Source organism: Dunckerocampus dactyliophorus, chromosome 6, assembly GCF_027744805.1.
Source record: "Dunckerocampus dactyliophorus isolate RoL2022-P2 chromosome 6, RoL_Ddac_1.1, whole genome shotgun sequence".
In the NCBI taxonomy this organism is placed as follows: domain Eukaryota; kingdom Metazoa; phylum Chordata; class Actinopteri; order Syngnathiformes; family Syngnathidae; genus Dunckerocampus; species Dunckerocampus dactyliophorus.
This window is the reverse complement of record NC_072824.1, coordinates 1248289-1267891: the sequence shown is the minus strand read 5'-3', so window position 1 is coordinate 1267891 and position 19603 is coordinate 1248289. Positions and strand designations below refer to the sequence as shown.

Below are 19603 nucleotides of genomic sequence, written 5' to 3'. Positions count from 1 at the left end.
AAACACACTAACATAGTACAAATACACACATAAAAACACACTAACATAGTACAAATACACACATAAGAACACACTAACATAGTACAAACACTAGCATAGTACAAATACACACATAAAAACACACTAACATAGTACAAAAACAAACATAAAAACACACTACAGCATAGTACAAATACACACATAAAAACACACTAACATAGTACAAATACACACATAAGAACACACTAACATAGTACAAATACACACATAAAAACACACTAGCATAGTACAAATACACACATAAAAACACACTAACCTAGTACAAATACACACATAAAAACACACTAACATAGTACAAAAACACACATAAAAACACACTAACCTAGTACAAATACACACATAAAAACACACTAACATAGTACAAAAACACACATAAAAACACACTAACATAGTACAAATACACACATAAGAACACACTAACATAGTACAAATACACACATAAAAACACACTAACATAGTACAAATACACACATAAAAACACACTAGCATAGTACAAACACTAGCATAGTACAAATACACACATAAAAACACACTAACATAGTACAAAAACACACATAAAAACACACTACAGCATAGTACAAATACACACATAAAAACACACTAACATAGTACAAATACACACATAAAAACACACTAACATAGTACAAAAACACACATAAAAACACACTAACATAGTACAAATACACACATAAAAACACACTAACATAGTACAAATACACACATAAAAACACACTAACATAGTACAATTACACACATAAAAACATACTAACATAGTACAAATACACATAGTACAAATACACACATAAAAACACACTACAGCATAGTACAAATACACACATAAAAACACACTAACATAGTACAAATACACACATAAAAACACACTAACATAGTACAAATACACACATAAGAACACACTAACATAGTACAAATACACACATAAAAACACACTAACATAGTACAAAAACACACATAAAAACACACTACAGCATAGTACAAATACACACATAAAAACACACTAACATAGTACAAATACACACATAAAAACACACTAACCTAGTACAAATACACACATAAAAACACACTAACATAGTACAAAAACACACATAAAAACACACTAACCTAGTACAAATACACACATAAAAACACACTAACATAGTACAAATACACACATAAAAACACACTAACCTAGTACAAATACACACATAAAAACACACTAACATAGTACAAAAACACACATAAAAACACACTAACATAGTACAAATACACACATAAAAACACACTAACATAGTACAAATACACACATAAAAACACACTAACCTAGTACAAATACACACATAAAAACACACTAACATAGTACAAAAACACACATAAAAACACACTACAGCATAGTACAAATACACACATAAAAACACACTAACATAGTACAAATACACACATAAGAACACACTAACATAGTACAAATACACACATAAAAACACACTAGCATAGTACAAACACTAGCATAGTACAAATACACACATAAAAACACACTAACATAGTACAAAAACACACATAAAAACACACTACAGCATAGTACAAATACACACATAAAAACACACTAACATAGTACAAATACACACATAAAAACACACTAACATAGTACAAATACACACATAAAAACACACTAACCTAGTACAAATACACACATAAAAACACACTAACATAGTACAAATACACACATAAAAACACACTAACATAGTACAAATACACACATAAAAACACACTAACATAGTACAAATACACACATAAAAACACACTAACATAGTACAAATACGCACATAAAAACACACTAGCATAGTACAAATACACACATAAAAACACACTAACATAGTACAATTACACACATAAAAACATACTAACATAGTACAAATACACATAGTACAAATACACACATAAAAACACACTACAGCATAGTACAAATACACACATAAAAACACACTAACATAGTACAAATACACACATAAAAACACACTAACATAGTACAAATACACACATAAGAACACACTAACATAGTAGAAATACACACATAAAAACACACTAGCATAGTACAAACACTAGCATAGTACAAATACACACATAAAAACACACTAACATAGTACAAAAACACACATAAAAACACACTACAGCATAGTACAAATACACACATAAAAACACACTAACATAGTACAAATACACACATAAAAACACACTAACATAGTACAAATACACACATAAAAACACACTAACCTAGTACAAATACACACATAAAAACACACTAACATAGTACAAATACACACATAAAAACACACTAACATAGTACAAATACACACATAAAAACACACTAACATAGTACAAATACACACATAAAAACACACTAACATAGTACAAATACGCACATAAAAACACACTAGCATAGTACAAATACACACATAAAAACACACTAACATAGTACAATTACACACATAAAAACATACTAACATAGTACAAATACACATAGTACAAATACACACATAAAAACACACTACAGCATAGTACAAATACACACATAAAATCACACTAACATAGTACAAATACACACATAAGAACACACTAACATAGTACAAATACACACATAAAAACACACTAGCATAGTACAAATACACACATAAAAACACACTAACCTAGTACAAATACACACATAAAAACACACTAACATAGTACAAAAACACACATAAAAACACACTAACCTAGTACAAATACACACATAAAAACACACTAACATAGTACAAAAACACACATAAAAACACACTAACATAGTACAAATACACACATAAGAACACACTAACATAGTACAAATACACACATAAAAACACACTAACATAGTACAAATACACACATAAAAACACACTAACATAGTACAAATACACACATAAGAACACACTAACATAGTACAAATACACACATAAAAACACACTAACATAGTACAAATACGCACATAAAAACACACTAGCATAGTACAAATACACACATAAAAACACACTAACATAGTACAATTACACACATAAAAACATACTAACATAGTACAAATACACATAGTACAAATACACACATAAAAACACACTACAGCATAGTACAAATACACACATAAAATCACACTAACATAGTACAAATACACACATAAGAACACACTAACATAGTACAAATACACACATAAAAACACACTAGCATAGTACAAATACACACATAAAAACACACTAACCTAGTACAAATACACACATAAAAACACACTAACATAGTACAAAAACACACATAAAAACACACTAACCTAGTACAAATACACACATAAAAACACACTAACATAGTACAAAAACACACATAAAAACACACTAACATAGTACAAATACACACATAAGAACACACTAACATAGTACAAATACACACATAAAAACACACTAACATAGTACAAATACACACATAAAAACACACTAACATAGTACAAAAACACACATAAAAACACACTAACATAGTACAAATACACACATAAAAACACACTAACATAGTACAAATACACACATAAAAACACACTAACATAGTACAAATACACACATAAAAACACACTAACATAGTACAAATACACACATAAAAACACACTAACATAGTACAAATACACACATAAAAACACACTAGCATAGTACAAACACTAGCATAGTACAAATACACACATAAAAACACACTAACCTAGTACAAATACACACATAAAAACACACTAACATAGTACAAAAACACACATAAAAACACACTACAGCATAGTACAAATACACACATAAAAACACACTAACATAGTACAAATACACACATAAAAACACACTAACATAGTACAAAAACACACATAAAAACACACTACAGCATAGTACAAATACACACATAAAAACACACTAACATAGTACAAATACACACATAAAAACACACTAACATAGTACAAAAACACACATAAAAACACACTAACATAGTACAAATACACACATAAAAACACACTAACATAGTACAAATACACACATAAAAACACACTAACATAGTACAAATACACACATAAAAACACACTAACATAGTACAAATACACACATAAAAACACACTAGCATAGTACAAATACACACATAAAAACACACTAACATAGTACAAATACACACATAAAAACACACTAACATAGTACAAATACACACATAAAAACACACTAGCATAGTACAAATACACACATAAAAACACACTAACATAGTACAAATACACACATAAAAACACACTAACATAGTACAAATACACACATAAAAACACACTAACATAGCACTAAGTCATTTCCAATGAGTCATAAAGTCATAAAGGGGTAACTATGAAATATTCCATTGGTTATCATGGTTTCCCTGGTGTGGCTAAAAGGCTCCACTGCTAACGGCGTGCTTCCACTCAGACGCAGCGTCATTGTGCACATGGTGTCCACACGCCAACACAGCTCGCTGGCACTCAGTCATGCCACAGCGGCGGCCATGTTGGATGTTGATCTGACTTTTTTGTCTGCTGAGAAGCAGAGCTGCTCATTTCAGAAATGAGGCACAATCAAAAGGCGATGCCGACTACAGGACAGTTCAGGTTTCATTTCTCGGCCTTGAATGACGTTTTGATTCAACACACATGTTAGCTTGTTTTCTGCCGAGTCTCATCGAGGCCACCTGCAAGACGTAAAAGCGCCTCGTCACGCGGCTGAGTGATTAATGCGCTACACAGACGAGTAAAATGTTAGCCTCGCAGCAGGAAGACATCATTGTAGCAAGTGGGGGAGGCTGACTCGACGGGCAGCTGTATTTCATCCTTCTTCTTCTTAGCGGCGTGCTCGTCTCTTCCAGGCGATGCTGCTGAGTCGTGACGGCCAGTATCTGCTGACGGGCGGCGACGGAGGTGTCGTCTCGGTGCTGCAGGTACACGACCTCCGGCGGCTGTTCACGTATCCTGGCTGCGATGCCGGCATACGCTCCATGGCCATGTCACATGACCAAAGGTAAGGCACATATCATGTAAGAATTTGAAGACAACAGGGAAATCAGACTAACGGAGCACCAAAAACAAACGTGTGCCTCCTTACACTCTATGACCTTTGACCACAGATATGGACGCCATCTTGGGCAAGATGTTGTTTTTTTTTAATCATGAAGGTTCTTGCTCCATAGAACATTAATGCAGGAGGGCAAGTGTAGAAAATGTAGTCTTGGAAGAGCACCACAAAGCAGTTCTTGTTAACAATTTTATATATACAAATATTTTGGGTCAGATGTTTTTGAACATCAGGAGAGTTCCTGCTGTGAAATACACTGTGTTCCAAATAAACATCACATGTTTAGTTTTTCAATGAAACTCATGGATGGCATTGTGTCTTGGTGCTCTTTGGATGACTGATATCAATCAATTAGTTTGCCAGGTGAGCCCAATTAAAAGAAAACGACTTCCAAATGATGTTCCACATTATTAAGCATGCCACAGGTTTCAAGCAATAGGATTTCTGCTGACAAAAAAGCCTTATATATTGCAAGGCCTTGGACAAGGCATGAAGACATTCAATCATTCACAAAAACACTCGTACAGTGAAGAAATTGGTGGCTGATTCACATGGCAGCCGAGGTTGTGCTGATAAAGGCATCATGAGAAAGGTTCCTGCCAGACAAACGTATGGAATCCAGAGCACACCTGCTAAAAAGCCATCACAAAGCAGCAAACTCTGAAGTCCCATGGACCTCAAGGTGGAGGATCCCCCACAGGCTTGCAGTTCTGCATGAAGCTACTATTTGGCCACCCTGAACCAATACTCACAAGCAGAAACGCTTGCAGCGGGCCAACAAATACATGAAGATTCGTTTTCAAACCATCCTGTTTACCGATGAGGGCCGTGCAACCTCGGGTGGTCCGGATGGATGAAGTAGAGTATGGCCAGCATATCTCAACAAGGCTGTGATGTCAGCAAGGAGGTGGCTGAGTCATGTTTTGGATCGGAATCATTGGGAGAGAGCCGGTAGGCCCTTTATAGTCATTGAAGGTGCAAAAATGACCTCAGCAAAGTATGTAGAAAGAAGGGATCTTATGTTAACATGTAACTTGGCCTGTTCAAATGCTAGTGATTGAAATAGCTTTTGGTTTCGGTAAATATGACCTCCTTATGCTGCAAATTCAACAAATGACCATTTTGGCTTCTTAACAAGCAGTGAAATACTTTGAAACTCTGTTGTGCATAATAATGTGGAACAGTGCATTTGAAGTAGTCTTATCATTGGGTGGTTTGTTCAATAGCATTCAAATTGTACTCTAAAGGTTGATGGCTTGAATATTACGATGACTGTCATTTCTATGGACTACTTAGCAAAATCAGAGAAAAGTATCATTTGCATAAGGATTTGGAACACAGTGTAGCAATGTGGAAAATAAATAACATTGTGACTGGCAGAGCACTGAAAACAAGTTATGAATAGAATAAAAGAATCATGTGGCGTTTCTTTTGTTCTGCGTTGTTTAGAGTTCTTATTGTGGCGTAAAACCTTAAACCCACAAAGTCTGAAGTAGTGACTACACGGGTGTCCAAAGGTTTTTCCAGCCAGGGCCACATAGTGAAAAATGAAAGGATGCAACTTTGCCAGTTTCATATTTTGTAAAGATATGCTTAGAAGTTATGCATATATTTCAACAAAAAAGTGCATTTTTGTACTCGAAATTCATGTAATAGAAAAAGCATATTATTAATATCAACTTCACTTTTTGCGCTTTTGTTCACATTTTTTATGTTTTTTTTTCCTCCCAAATGTAAACTTTCCTCTTAAATCATCTCCAAAAATTTCTTTTCACATCGATCCATCCATCCATCCATTTTCCTCCGCTTATCCGGGTCCGGGTCACAGGGGCAGCAGTCTTAGTAGGGAAGTCCAGACTTCCCGGTCCCTGGCCACCTCCTCCAGCTCCACCGGGAGGACATCAAGGCGTTCCCAGGCCAGCTGTGAGACATAATCCCTCCAGCGTGTCCTTCTGGGCATGCCCGAAACACCTCACCAGGGAGGCATCCGGACTAGATGCCCGAGCCACCTCAGCTGGCTCCTCTCCATGTGAAGGAGCAGCGGCTCTACTCTGAGCTCCTCACCCTATCTCTTAGGGTGAGTCCAGCCACCCTACGGAAGAAACTAATTTCAGCCGCTTGTATCCGCCATCTCGTTCTTTCGGTCACGACCCAAAGCTCATGACCATAGGTGAGGGTGGGAACATAGATGGGGGGGGTAAATTGAGAGCTTTGCCTTCTGGCTCAGCTCTCTCTTCACCACGACGGTCCGGTACAGCGACCGCATTACTGCAGACGCTGCACCGATCCGCCTATCGACTTCACGCTCCAACCTTCCCTCACTGGTGAACAAGACCCCGAGATACTTGAACTCCTCCACCTGGGGCAGGACCTCATTCCCAACCCGGAGGGAGCAATCCACCCTTTTCTGACTGAGAACCATGGAGTGTCATCCATGGAGTGTCATCCCAGAAGCTTCACACTCAGATACAAACCATCCCAGTAAACACTGAAGGTCACAGCCCGATGAGGACCACATATGCTAAGGCCCCCGAACTGGTCTCCCTCGACACCTAGAAATTTTGTCTTGAAATTCTTTTGACTTTATTCCCACAATATTACAATTTTTTCCCCTACCTAATTTCCCTCCCAAAAATATGATCTTTTTTTGTTTCTCATAGTATTACAACTAGGGATGTCCCGATCCGATCCAGCATCCGATCATCCGTGGGATGTTTGGCTCTGGAGCTGCAGCGGTAGTTCCCCCTCACAAATGTGGATCGGGCCATCCCTACTTCCAACTCTTTTTTTGAATAGATCAAATCTCTGCTACTAAAATGACATTACTTTTCCTCGCGATATTACGAGTTGATTCTCATAAAGTTGCAACGTTTTTTCTCGATAGAATACATCTTTTTTTTCTCAATGTTTTGACTTTATTCTCGTAAAACTACTGTACGGCTGTTTTTTCAAACTACTTCCACTTTCGTCTTGTACATTTCCTTCTTGTGATTATGACTTTATTCCCATAATATTTTGACTTTATTCTTAATTACAGCTTTGACACCCTTGAGCTAGTAGGAACGCTGACGCACGTGCCTTTAAAATCAGTAGTGCTCTTGCCGTGACGTATAACAATAAAACAATGAGGCTGAAACCAAACATGTACCTTCATAATATTTGTGCCATTTTGGGTGGTATCAGGTCTTGCTGTGTTTTGGAGCGATGTGTGTGGACATTGAGATGTAAAATGAATCGTGTGCCGTGTGGCTGGACACAGGTGCATCATCACGGGCATGGCGTCGGGCAGCATCGTGCTCTTCTACAACGACTTCAACAGGTGGCACCACGAGTACCAAACCAGGTACTGAGCCAGGAACCTGGGACAGGTTCGAATGGTCGACGGGGCGAACTGTGGCGCAGCGACGCTGAACTTCCTCTTGGCACCGCTGTGGAATCCACGCTGGTGGACGTAAACACAGAAGTTATTTTTTTGAAGGGCTGAAGGAAAGCCTCAGATCTTTTCTAGAAGACCATGAAGAAAGTTTTCTATCTTTTGGGGGAGTTTGTGCTTTAAAAAAACAACAAAAATCTATTTTTAGCTGTAAGAGTCTATTTTCTTCTCCGCTTGATGATCCTAGGCTGAATGTGTGATCAGTGTTTCATAATATATTCATGTGGGTAGGATGCCTAATATTCTATATTTCAAACAACCTTCATTCCTTATCTTCTTGTAAGTTCCCGCACGGCCTTGACTTAGCTTCCTTTTTTTCTTTTTTTGCGTCGTCAACGCCGAGAACAGTCAAACGATCTCGGAGCGTCCCCTCCTTTCAGCAGCTGCTGACAGCCAGGAGGAGGAGAAGGAAGGACTTCCTGTAGTTGAGTGTCACATGACCACGGCGTCTTCTCTGATTGGGGAAAAAGTTCCTTTGACTTTCATGACGTTTGCGTCTGCAACCATCGGACAAACTGACAACAATGTTTGCTTGTTTTTTTTCGTTTGTGAGTGTATGAGGAATTGAGATTAAATGGAATTTTGTAACATGACGTGCCTGTCGCCTTGTCATTTCACAAGCACAAAGCTAGCAAATAACAGTCATAATACACCGTGTTCCAGTTAAGTTGCCAGGTGAGTCTAATTCAAGGAAAAGCTACTTAAGAAGGACGTACAGGAAAGAAAAGGGGTCGCTCTAGTGCCAAAAAGTGTGAAACAGTTGAATGCCTTGGACAAGGTGTGAAAACCTTAGATATTTCACCAAAACTTAAGCGTGATCATCCTACTATCAAAGGACTTGGAGCACACATGGATTCTTGCTGATGAAGGTCAGTGGTGATTGCTCTAAGGCTGCAAGGGGAGCTCAGCTTCCCCTAAAGCAGGGGTGTCAAACTGGTGCCATTGAGGGCCGAGACACTGCAGGTTTTCTTTCCAGCCAGTCACTAAAGCAGGTGATTTTAATGATCAACACCTTCAGTTTGAAGGAAGGAGCTCATCAATTCAATCACCTGCTGAAGAAACTGGTTGGAGAGAAAATCTGCAGCGTCTCGGCCCTCCAGGGCACGAGTTTGACACGTGTGCCCTAAAATGTCCAAAAACACCAGTGGTCAAATATGTACTGCTGTGTGTGCATTAGTACATGTCATTGAGTAAATATATGCAGGAATACTTCATCTGTTGTTCAGAAGCAGCTAACTACCACCACTTCCTTCTCATCCACCCCACAGCACCACGGTGCTTTCACGCAGCCCGATGCCGACCTGGATGGGGAAGCGTAAAGGTGGCTTGTCCCGCTGCGCAAAGCCGGACGATCATTGGATAAATGCTGGGCTTTGCCCATCGAATGCTCAGCGTCTCTGGGGGTCTATGGGGGACGAGCTGGCCCAGATGCTCGGCTTCTGCGTGATGATTGGATGATCCGTCTGAGGTGGAATGCCTTTTTGATTGGCAGTGTTTCTCCTTGCCAATCAGAGATCTTGAAGTATGAACCTCCACCAGAGCATTTCCAAGTTTTTCATTCCGTCGTTCTGAACTGATCCGGAGACTTTACCTATCCCCAGCGATTTTGTCTTTGTTGAAAACAACTAGCGTTGTGTTTGGCAACTCTCTTCTGTCACTCTGCGGTTTCTTTCCCCAACGAGCAGCGGCAGCTGCGGAGCTTGTCCACCCCGTCACGATCACTCACACTCACAGCTAGCTGCACATCATGGCAGATACTCAAATTTACATATGAATAAATAAACACATTTATGATGTAGGCTGGAAAAAAATGAGCTTCCCCTCCTTGAATGACCAGCAGCCCCCACTGATAAAGGCACAATGAGAAAGGTTTCTGCCAGACAAATACATCAGTTTAAGAGAGCAGCTGCTAAAATTCCATCGCAAAGCAGCAAACGGGTATTTGAAGTTGCTGGTGCCTCTGGAGTCCCACGAACATCAAGGTGTGGGATCCTCCAGAGGCTCGCAGTTATGCATAAAGGTCACACTATTCAGCCACCCTTAAACAATGCTCGCAAGCAGAAACAGCTCCAGTGGGCCCAGAAATACATGAACAGTGGCGGAGCTACGGGGTGGCCGTGGCCACCCTTGGTCACTCTCTGGCCACCCCCACGGCTGGGGCACAGTTTTGACAAACGCGGCTCTGTGGTGCAGAACATTCGTTCAGCCTAACCGCCATTTGCGCTTGGATGTATTTCACTGCGGCACACAACTTTCTGTGTGGAGGAACTGTCAGTAAAACGCGTAGGTAAGTTTTCCATGATTATTTTGCTTGGTTCCGGTCAAGTTTTCTCACTATGTTGACAATTGTGAAGGGTGATTCAGCACATAAATCTGGTAATAATGGAAGCTCTCTGTAGCAGCAAAAGTGAGGAATGTAGAGTGGCCATCGGCATCCACTTCCGTATTATGCCCTGCACGGGTTTGGCCGCCAGGATGCGGAGCAGAATCCAGAAGCTATGAAAACATGTCCTCACCACACTGCTCAGCTATTAATTACTCCAACAGACGCCCTCAAAGCAGTGGCGGAGCGACGGGGCTCACCCCACTGGTCATCTAGACAATTCAGTTATCAACTTATTGCCACCCCCGTGTGAGTAACAGTCTCACTTTGGCCCCCCCCAGTGAAACATTCTGGCTTGGCCCCTGTACATGAAGACGCATTTTTAACAGTCTTGTTCACTGATGAGTGCCATGCAGCTTTGGATGGTCCAGATGGATGGAGTGGTAGATGGTTGGTGGATGGCCACCATGTCCCAACAAGGCTGCAACGTCAGCAAGGAAGCGGCGGAGTCACGTTTTGGGCCGGAAACATGGTGAGAGAGCTGGTCGGCCCCGGCTCCTTTAGCGTCCCCTAAGGTGTGAAAATGACCTATGTAAGGGTATGTGGAGTTTCTCACCGACCACTTGGTCCAAAAGGAGAAGCGTGCTTTGCGTAACAAAATCATCTTCATGGACCATCTCATGCTGCAAGGAATACCTCTGCATCATTGGCTGCTAGTGGGCATAAAAGAGAAACTTGTGATGTGGCCTCCATCCTCCCCTGATCTCAACCCTATTGAGAACCTTTGGGGCATCCTCAAGCAAATCTATGAGGGCGGGAGTCAGGTCGCACCCACACAGCAGCTCTGGGAGGCTATCCTGACATCCTGCAAAGAAACTCAAGCAGAAACTCTACAAACTCACAGGTTCAATGGCGTCCTATGTTAAAATGTAGCTTGCCCTGTTAAGATGTCCTGATTGAAATAGCTGTTGATTTGGGTAAACATGACCTGCTCATGTTTCTAATTGAAACATTTTCGGTGTTCATGGATAAACCAGTGACTCATGTATGCGGGGACGTACGTGTGTACTGTGTGTGTATGAGTGTGCAGCTACAGTGTCTCTGTAGGTGTGTATGTGTGCATGTGTATGTACGTGCATAAATGTGCACGCACGTTTGAAAGCGTCGTTGCCAGTGAGAACGTACGAAAGGTGAGCCACTGCCTCCTACCACCCAGCATGCCCTGCCGCACACAGCCAGGACGAGCCCCCATCACCAGAGAGCCACCAGCACCACGGGGGAGAGCAGAACCAAGACGCAGCCCACAGAGCCCCGACCCATATCCATCAACTACTGTAATTACCTGTAAACTGTGAAAATGTGAATATGAAATGTCATGCATATTTACTATAGTCCACCGGTAAGTGTGTTATATGCTTCTAGTAAGAGATCATGTCGACTTGGAACTTGCATGCTGAAAAAGTGCATTTTCAAAGTAGCTCCCCTGGTGTGCTCTGAAAAAAGACAACTATTATGAATCACGATTCATTTTTTCATGATTTAATTTCATCTTTTCTTGAAAGCAGCATGAAAGATTGAATGTTTATTTATTTAAAAACTAAGACGCTTACTGACGCCTTGTGGCCACAATGAGAACTACAACCACTACAGAACTACAAAGTGCATTACAACAGTAGATATAGAAAGTTGAAGTGTTAAAATAGCCATATTTTCTAATCATATCTTTTTCCATCAAATTATTGAAATAAAATGCAACCTAACATGGAATGCAGGAGGAAACCCCAGGTCTTACCCATCTCAGGGCTGTGTGGCCAACATGCTAACCACTAGACCGCTGTGCGGCACTAAATTCTATGTTGTGCAGTGCAATTAAAAAATGTGTAAAATTTTGCCATCAAAGGGTGCTTCTAGCACAGTGGTGGGCAAACTACGGCCCGGAGGCTACATCCGGCCCACCAAGCATTCGAATCCGGCCCACCAGTTGCTTCCAATGTTTTTAATTTCAATTTCTAACATACAAGCTGGCAACATGACTTGCAAGTAGTCAGAATCAGTCAATCTGAGACAACCTTTTGATATTGTAAGTAGCTTTTCACATGCAGCGATCCAGACAACTACCTCACCCATGGTGCCAAACAAACACAAGTCAACAACTATGTGACGCACAACTTAACGTACACACTGCACTGTCTGGGAAGTCAAATAATAGTGATGTTCACATACTCTGTAATAGACTATGTTTTATTGTTCATAGTTGATATTGTACTGTCTATCACACATCTATTGATGTATATTACAGATGTCAGGAAAAAAATAATAAATAATTTATTTTGTTACTGGATGAGGTCTGATGGTTAAAGTGCTCCTGGAAGAAAAGGGTCACAAGCACATATAGCAGAAGATTAAATATGACAAATAATTCCAGGTGGACTGTTAGAATTCGAAGCTTGAACTAGCGTGCGTGTACCAAATATATAGTCTGGCCCCCCGGCCAATTTTGTTAACTCAATGTGGCGTACAAAAAGGAGTACAAAAACATTTATTAAACATGTGAACAAACAGTGAACAGTTTTAGTGAACAAAATTCACATTGTTTTAAAACTCCAGTGAATACAAAGTTAGATTTTTAAGTTTTGTTAAAGGCACACGAATGCTTAAAAAATAAAACTGCAACATTCGCCTCTTCCCCAACAAATCTGCTGTCTTGTGAACTATTCCAGCAGCTTCTGAACTATTCTGCAGAACCCAGAACATTTCTGCTAACACACAGAAAAAAACAGACATCTTCTTCCTCTTCAGAGTCTGATTCTTCTCTTCTTTTTTGGGGGTTTTCTTTACACTTTTCTTTGTGGTTTGATGTTCTTGTATTCTTTTTGCCTTCCTCTGTTCAGATTTTTAATTATTTTGTTTATCATTAGCATTCATTTCTTATTATGATTCCCTACTCTGCCCATCATGAGCAGTAAAATATGTTAATTGAGCCTAGTGTGGTCTATTTTAATATTAGCATGGGAACAGTTGCAACCGTCCCCATACTATCAGTCACGACAAAACACCATGTGCTAGCTAGCCACAGTGACAGTGACAAATGTAAGCAATGTTGCTGAATAGTCAAAACAGTGATTCAAACCAGGTAGGTTTGGAGTAATTCATACAAAATATTAGGATAGTATGACAAAAATACAGCTACTTTCATACCTCCAAAACAACTTTGTCTTGATAGAAGCTGGACCAGATGCGCAATATGGCCGCTTTCTTCTTGGCGAGTAGAGGGTCTAACTGAGCATGTGCAGTATGAGTGTCATCACTCTAGCATGTTACTGATTAGACAAATAAGGCTTGTTGCAACCGTCCCCTGTTGCAACTGTCCCCAGTCTCCCCTACTGTGGTCACTAGGCATCAGTAATGTTATGAGACATGTTGGATTACATTACCACATCAGCAAGAATGTCATGTTTGAAGCCCTCAGAAAGCTGGAATTTGCAATTTGAGAATTTGGCATTTGCAAGTACAGTAGACGCCCCTACACCGTAAATAGTCCGTTCCAAGAACCTTTATGTTATAGGGATTTTATGTTATACGAAGCGTAAAATACATGTAAATAGCCTAATCTGTTCCAAGATCTTCCCAAACTCACACCTTTGGCACTTCAAAATATTCAAAGTCCACCAAATATGGTGGGAAAATATAAGAAAACGTTAGCATAAACATAGTAGAGTAACATTCCAATGTAAAATAAGGTAAATAAGGTATAATGGTCGATGGGGAACGGCCGTATAGTCTAGCAACATCACTTCATTTCATACCACCGTCATGCTTCTGGATCATTTCCTGCTTTGTTTCCATCGACAACTTTTCCCTTTTTTTCTTCTCACTTCCACTTGGTTTAGAGCCCATGACTCCGGTAATTCTAACAAAGAAAAGTAAACAAATTAAGAAGAGATTTCAATGCGTGCGAACTAGTTTAAGGGCGACTACGATGAGGAAGGGAGCTCACACACAAACTTGGACACGCTGGATAAGTCAGCCAATGAGATAAGAGCGTAGGCGGTGGCCTGATCATCAGCCAATGAGATGAAAGCGTAGGCGGTGCCCTGATAATCAGCTAATGACAGCGTGAAGCCAGAAGGCGTCACCAAGTGTACTCTGTTAGTCTCTCTGTCGCTTGCACGGACTTGACGCTTTACGTTATATGGAATTCCTTACGTAATACGATGCAAAAAATGTACATAAATTCTTTACGTTCAGTGGAATTTACGTAAAAGGAGGTTTACGTTATGCGAGGTACTACTGTAGTTCAATGCATCAACTCTGTAGGCCCTCCACCATTCGATTGTATCTAGAAAAAACAAACACACAAAAACAGACGGGCTATTCAAAACACCACACTCAGGGTTGCAGCAGTAAGGAGAAATAGGACCATACACAATGCATAGCAAAGGCAAAGACGTGCTTTGTTTGGCAGACATCCCTGGAATGAGCCTTTGAGAGAGGCTGTAAGAATTGTCTGCAAGAATTGTCTGAAGTTCTGGAGTTTGGTAGGGAAGGCTTGGTCTGCTGTCGCCAAATCCAGCCTGGTTTTCAGGGATAGTCCAAAAACCTGATCATATTCTTAATGTAATCAATGACGGTGGCTGTGGTCCAGGATGCTAATGTCGTCCCGGGTTTCCTGGCTCTTGCTGACAAAATCCATGGATGCTTCATCCCCGGAAGCATCAAGAAACTCACCAAGTGTAACTGTGCTGTCACTGAGTTGGTGTGTTGATGTGACACTTTACCCCCTGTTGGTAGTTGCTGACACGCAGGGTCTTCCTCACGGAGCATATTGCTGATGAAGAGACACCACTCAATGAGCTTCTTCATCATGGCAATACGAGTGACCCGGTTCACCAAGTCTCAGATCGTGAACAAACTAAAGTTTGAGGAAGTCTGTGATGGTGAAGGTGATTCATTTCACCAATAAAGCTTTGCTCAACAAAACAAAACCAAAACAAGACAAACAAGACACAGCAATTCTGCATCATTATTGCTCACTTGGCAGGAAAAAACTGGGAAGTCGACCAATGAGAAACTACACAGTACGTGGGTAAACGGAAATCATAGAGCACCTGCAAGCATTACAGAAGTCAGACACGATTATGACCGATTATACTAGGGCTGGGCCATAAGGACCGAAACTCATCTCTCGATATATTTATGTTGATATATTTTTTCCACAAAGTGAGTTTAATATCAAAAGCACAAAAGAACAAAATATGACAAAGTGCTGTGTTTAAGAGGAAATTTGTAAATATCAGCAGCAAGTCAGAAATACTTGAGGGCATTTTGAGGTTTAATGCCTGATTAATCATGTCTTTCACGGCACTAAGGGTACAATCAGCTCATTGTCTCCACTTTCCACAGGAAACCAACATTTACATGAACTGGGTTTGTAGTTTTCTTAGGTTTACCTTTCAGTGACACCTCGAAAGCTGTTAAATGTGGTTTAAATGTAACCACTGCTCGGCCCGGTGTTTGCCACAGATGCTGCTTGGTGACAGGTGTACCTTCGCCGGAGCACAGTGCTCGCCACTGCGGGTTGTAGCTTCTCTGGAACCCAGTGCTAGCTGGCCACAGCCACTCTTGATGCGTTTTGTAGTTCCTCTGAAGCCCGGTCTTAGTCGCTGCTTGGCCAGGTGTGAGGCGCAGTCACTCTGAGGCCCGGTGCCAGCTGCAGATGGCGCTTATGGCGAGGGGTAGCTGTTCCGGGGCTAGGTGTTAGCCTCTGCTTCCAAAGGCCGGTGCTAGCGGGAGATGACAACTGTAGCGAGGTGGAGCTTTTCCGGAGTTACAGAGCAAATCCAGTCAATCAATAACAACATGTTAGTTTTTGATACCGTGCTTAAAAGAAATAGCGATATTTAAAAAATATTGACATATCGCTCAGCCCTAGATTGTACGATCCCTGATAAATGCCATTCCTGGCATTTATCCATCCATCCATCCATTTTCTATTCCACTTATCCTAATTAGGCTGGCAAGGGCATGCTGGAGCCTATCCCAGCTAACTTCGGGGGAGAGGCGGGGTACACCCTAGACTGGTGTCCAGCCAATGGCAGGGCACATATAGACAAACACTCACATTCATACCTATGGACAATTTAGAGTCTCCAATGAAGCTAACATGCATGTTTTTGGAATGTGGGAGGAAACCGGAGTAACCGGAGAAAACCCACACACACACGGGGAGAACATGCAAACTCCACACAGAAATACCCAAATGGGAAATGGGAGATTTGAACTCAGGTCCATGCTAACCACTCAGCCACTGTACAGCCTCGTGGCATTTATGGTCTTCCAAAACTACACAAAGAAAGTTCCTACTGATGGAGCGAAAAGGAGAGCTCCGAGTGCAGCAGGTCCGACTCACTCAAACAACAGAAACTGGACTTCGGTGGAAAATCAGTAAGTGGAGGGGAGTTGAAGAGGTTGGTTGCGCGGTACATCGTGGAGGAAATGTTGCCGCTGAACACAGTCGTTTCGTGCCATTATACAGACGATCCCCACTACGGTCACTGCCGAGCTTCCTCACAGGACATCATTTTCATCCTACCTGGAGAACGAGTATGCTGAAATGGAACGTAATATCAAGATTGCGATGAATGATGTCGAGTTTGTTTGGACGGCGAGTAAGTTATATGGGAGTGACGCTCCACTGGATCGGTAGATGATTGGAGCGCAATAAGGCGGCATTGGCGTGCAGGAGAATTCATGGTAGGCATACTTATGTTGTTATTGGTGCCGAAATTGAAAACATTCACTCTTCGTATGGACTGCTGGACAAAGTAGTTGCAACAGTGACTGATAATGGATCCAACTTTGTCAAGGTGTTTCACGTTTATCAGCCTGTCACAGCATCTGATGATGAGAACGAAACGGAGGAAGTCGTGTCCAAGCCCACTGATAACGACGATGATGATGTCACTTTTTTAGATGTGTCTAAAGTCCTCTCAGATGAGAATGAGAGTGATGGCCAGCTGTCTCTCTCGCCACACCACAGGTGTGCTTCTCACACAATAAACATCTCAACTTCTGATGTGTATTTGTACTTTATCCCACAGCAGGGAAATTCACTTGTTACAGCAGCAAGCAAGATACGCAAGTAAAGAATACATATTGACTACAACATGGTTCAGGTGGTGCAGGTGTTGTAGAGCCTGACAGCGGTCGGTATGAAGGACCTGCGGAACCTCTCCTTCTTACACCGTGGGTGTAACAGTCTGCTGCTGAAGGAGCTGCTAAGGGAACCCACAGTGTCATGTAGCGGGTGAGAGGTGTTGTCCATGATGGATGTCAGCTTAGCCAACATCCTTCTCTCCCCCACTTCCTCCACGGAGTCCAGAGGACCGTCCAGGACAGAGCTCGCTCTCCTGATCAGTCTATTGATCCTGCTCCTGTCCCTGTCCGTGCTGCCTCCTCTCCAGCAGCCCACAGCATAGAAGATGGCTGAGGCCACCACAGAGTCATAGAAGGTCCGTAAAAGAGTCCTGCACACACCAAAGGACCTCAGTCTCCTCAGCAGGTGGAGGCGACTCTGGCCCTTCTTGTAGAGGGCGTGGGTGTTGACGGACCAGTCCAGTTTGTTGTTAAGGTGAACACCCAGGAATTTGTAGCTGTCTACCAACTCTATGTCCGCTCCCTGGATGTTCACCGGTGTGAAGTGAGATGTTTTCCTCTGGAAGTTAATGATCATCTCCTTTGTCTTGCTGGTGTTGAGTTGCAGCTGGTTAAGCTCACTCCAGCTGACAAAGTCCCTGATGACCGTCCTGTATTCCAGATCGTTCCCCTCCGAAACACAACCAACGATGGCTGTGTCATCGGAGAACTTCTGGATGTGACACTGTGTGGAGCTGTGTGTGAAGTCTGAGGTGTAGATGTAGAGTAAATGTAGAGACATTTTTGACATCTAAGCCAGAAGCCAAGGCTTTGTATAGGGCTAGCTTAGCAAAGTGGACCAAATCAAGCAGATCCTGTCTTGCATCCGAAACAGTGGAGGAAATGAGAAAAAGAAAACTCCTGGTACCTACATCCACAAGGTGGAACTCCTTTTTTGATGCTGTAAGGAGAACTACTGACGTCCCCATGAGTGAACTGAATACTCTGTCCACCAAGCTGGGAGTTAAATGCTTCAAAGATAAGGAGTACCAATTCCTGCACGAGTACTGCACCGCCATGAAGCCACTGATGTTACGATTCGGCTGTGCCAGGTTTGGATTCCAGATGCAGAGTCGAAGCAATCCGTAAACAAAAAATGACCACGTAGTGGGAAAACATACAAAAATGCACAACAAAACAACAAAGTACAACATAAAACACCCAGACCAAATCACGGGGAAAAAAAACAAAACTTAAATAGCTGCACAAAAAGGAGGCAAGAGAGGAAAAAGCTGAGCTAGGGCGCTGCTGAACAATCAAGAGGGAACAAACATATAGAAAACACTCACCACTGCAGGGAAAAACACAACTGCAGGTAACTGGCAGGCTTGGTAACAATCTGGCACTGTCTTGCTGCAGCTTAATAAGGCAGCCAGCTAATTGGCTGCACGTGTGCCCAATTAGTCCCTCCTGCAGACTCAGGGGTGTGCTGCAAAGAAAAACAGCCAGAGGGCAGCAGAGCAGCACACAGATCATGACAACTGACAGATGCACTCTACATTTTACAAGGTGACT

The 19603-nt window shown here is 41.5% G+C and overlaps 1 protein-coding gene across 7 annotated transcripts in view; it reads left to right on the top strand.

The window, feature by feature from the left end:
* The window catches only part of lrba (LPS responsive beige-like anchor protein), a 284780-nt gene extending 275616 nt beyond the window's left edge, over positions 1-9164 (top strand). For all 7 annotated transcript variants that reach the window (XM_054778104.1, XM_054778108.1, XM_054778107.1 and 4 more), the window contains 2 exons: positions 4933-5084; positions 8398-9164. In XM_054778104.1, the coding sequence (XP_054634079.1) occupies positions 4933-5084; positions 8398-8488 (243 nt within the window). In that variant the 3' untranslated portion in view covers positions 8489-9164. The remainder of the gene's footprint in view (positions 1-4932; positions 5085-8397) is intronic.
* The last annotated feature ends 10439 nt before the right edge of the window (positions 9165-19603 follow it).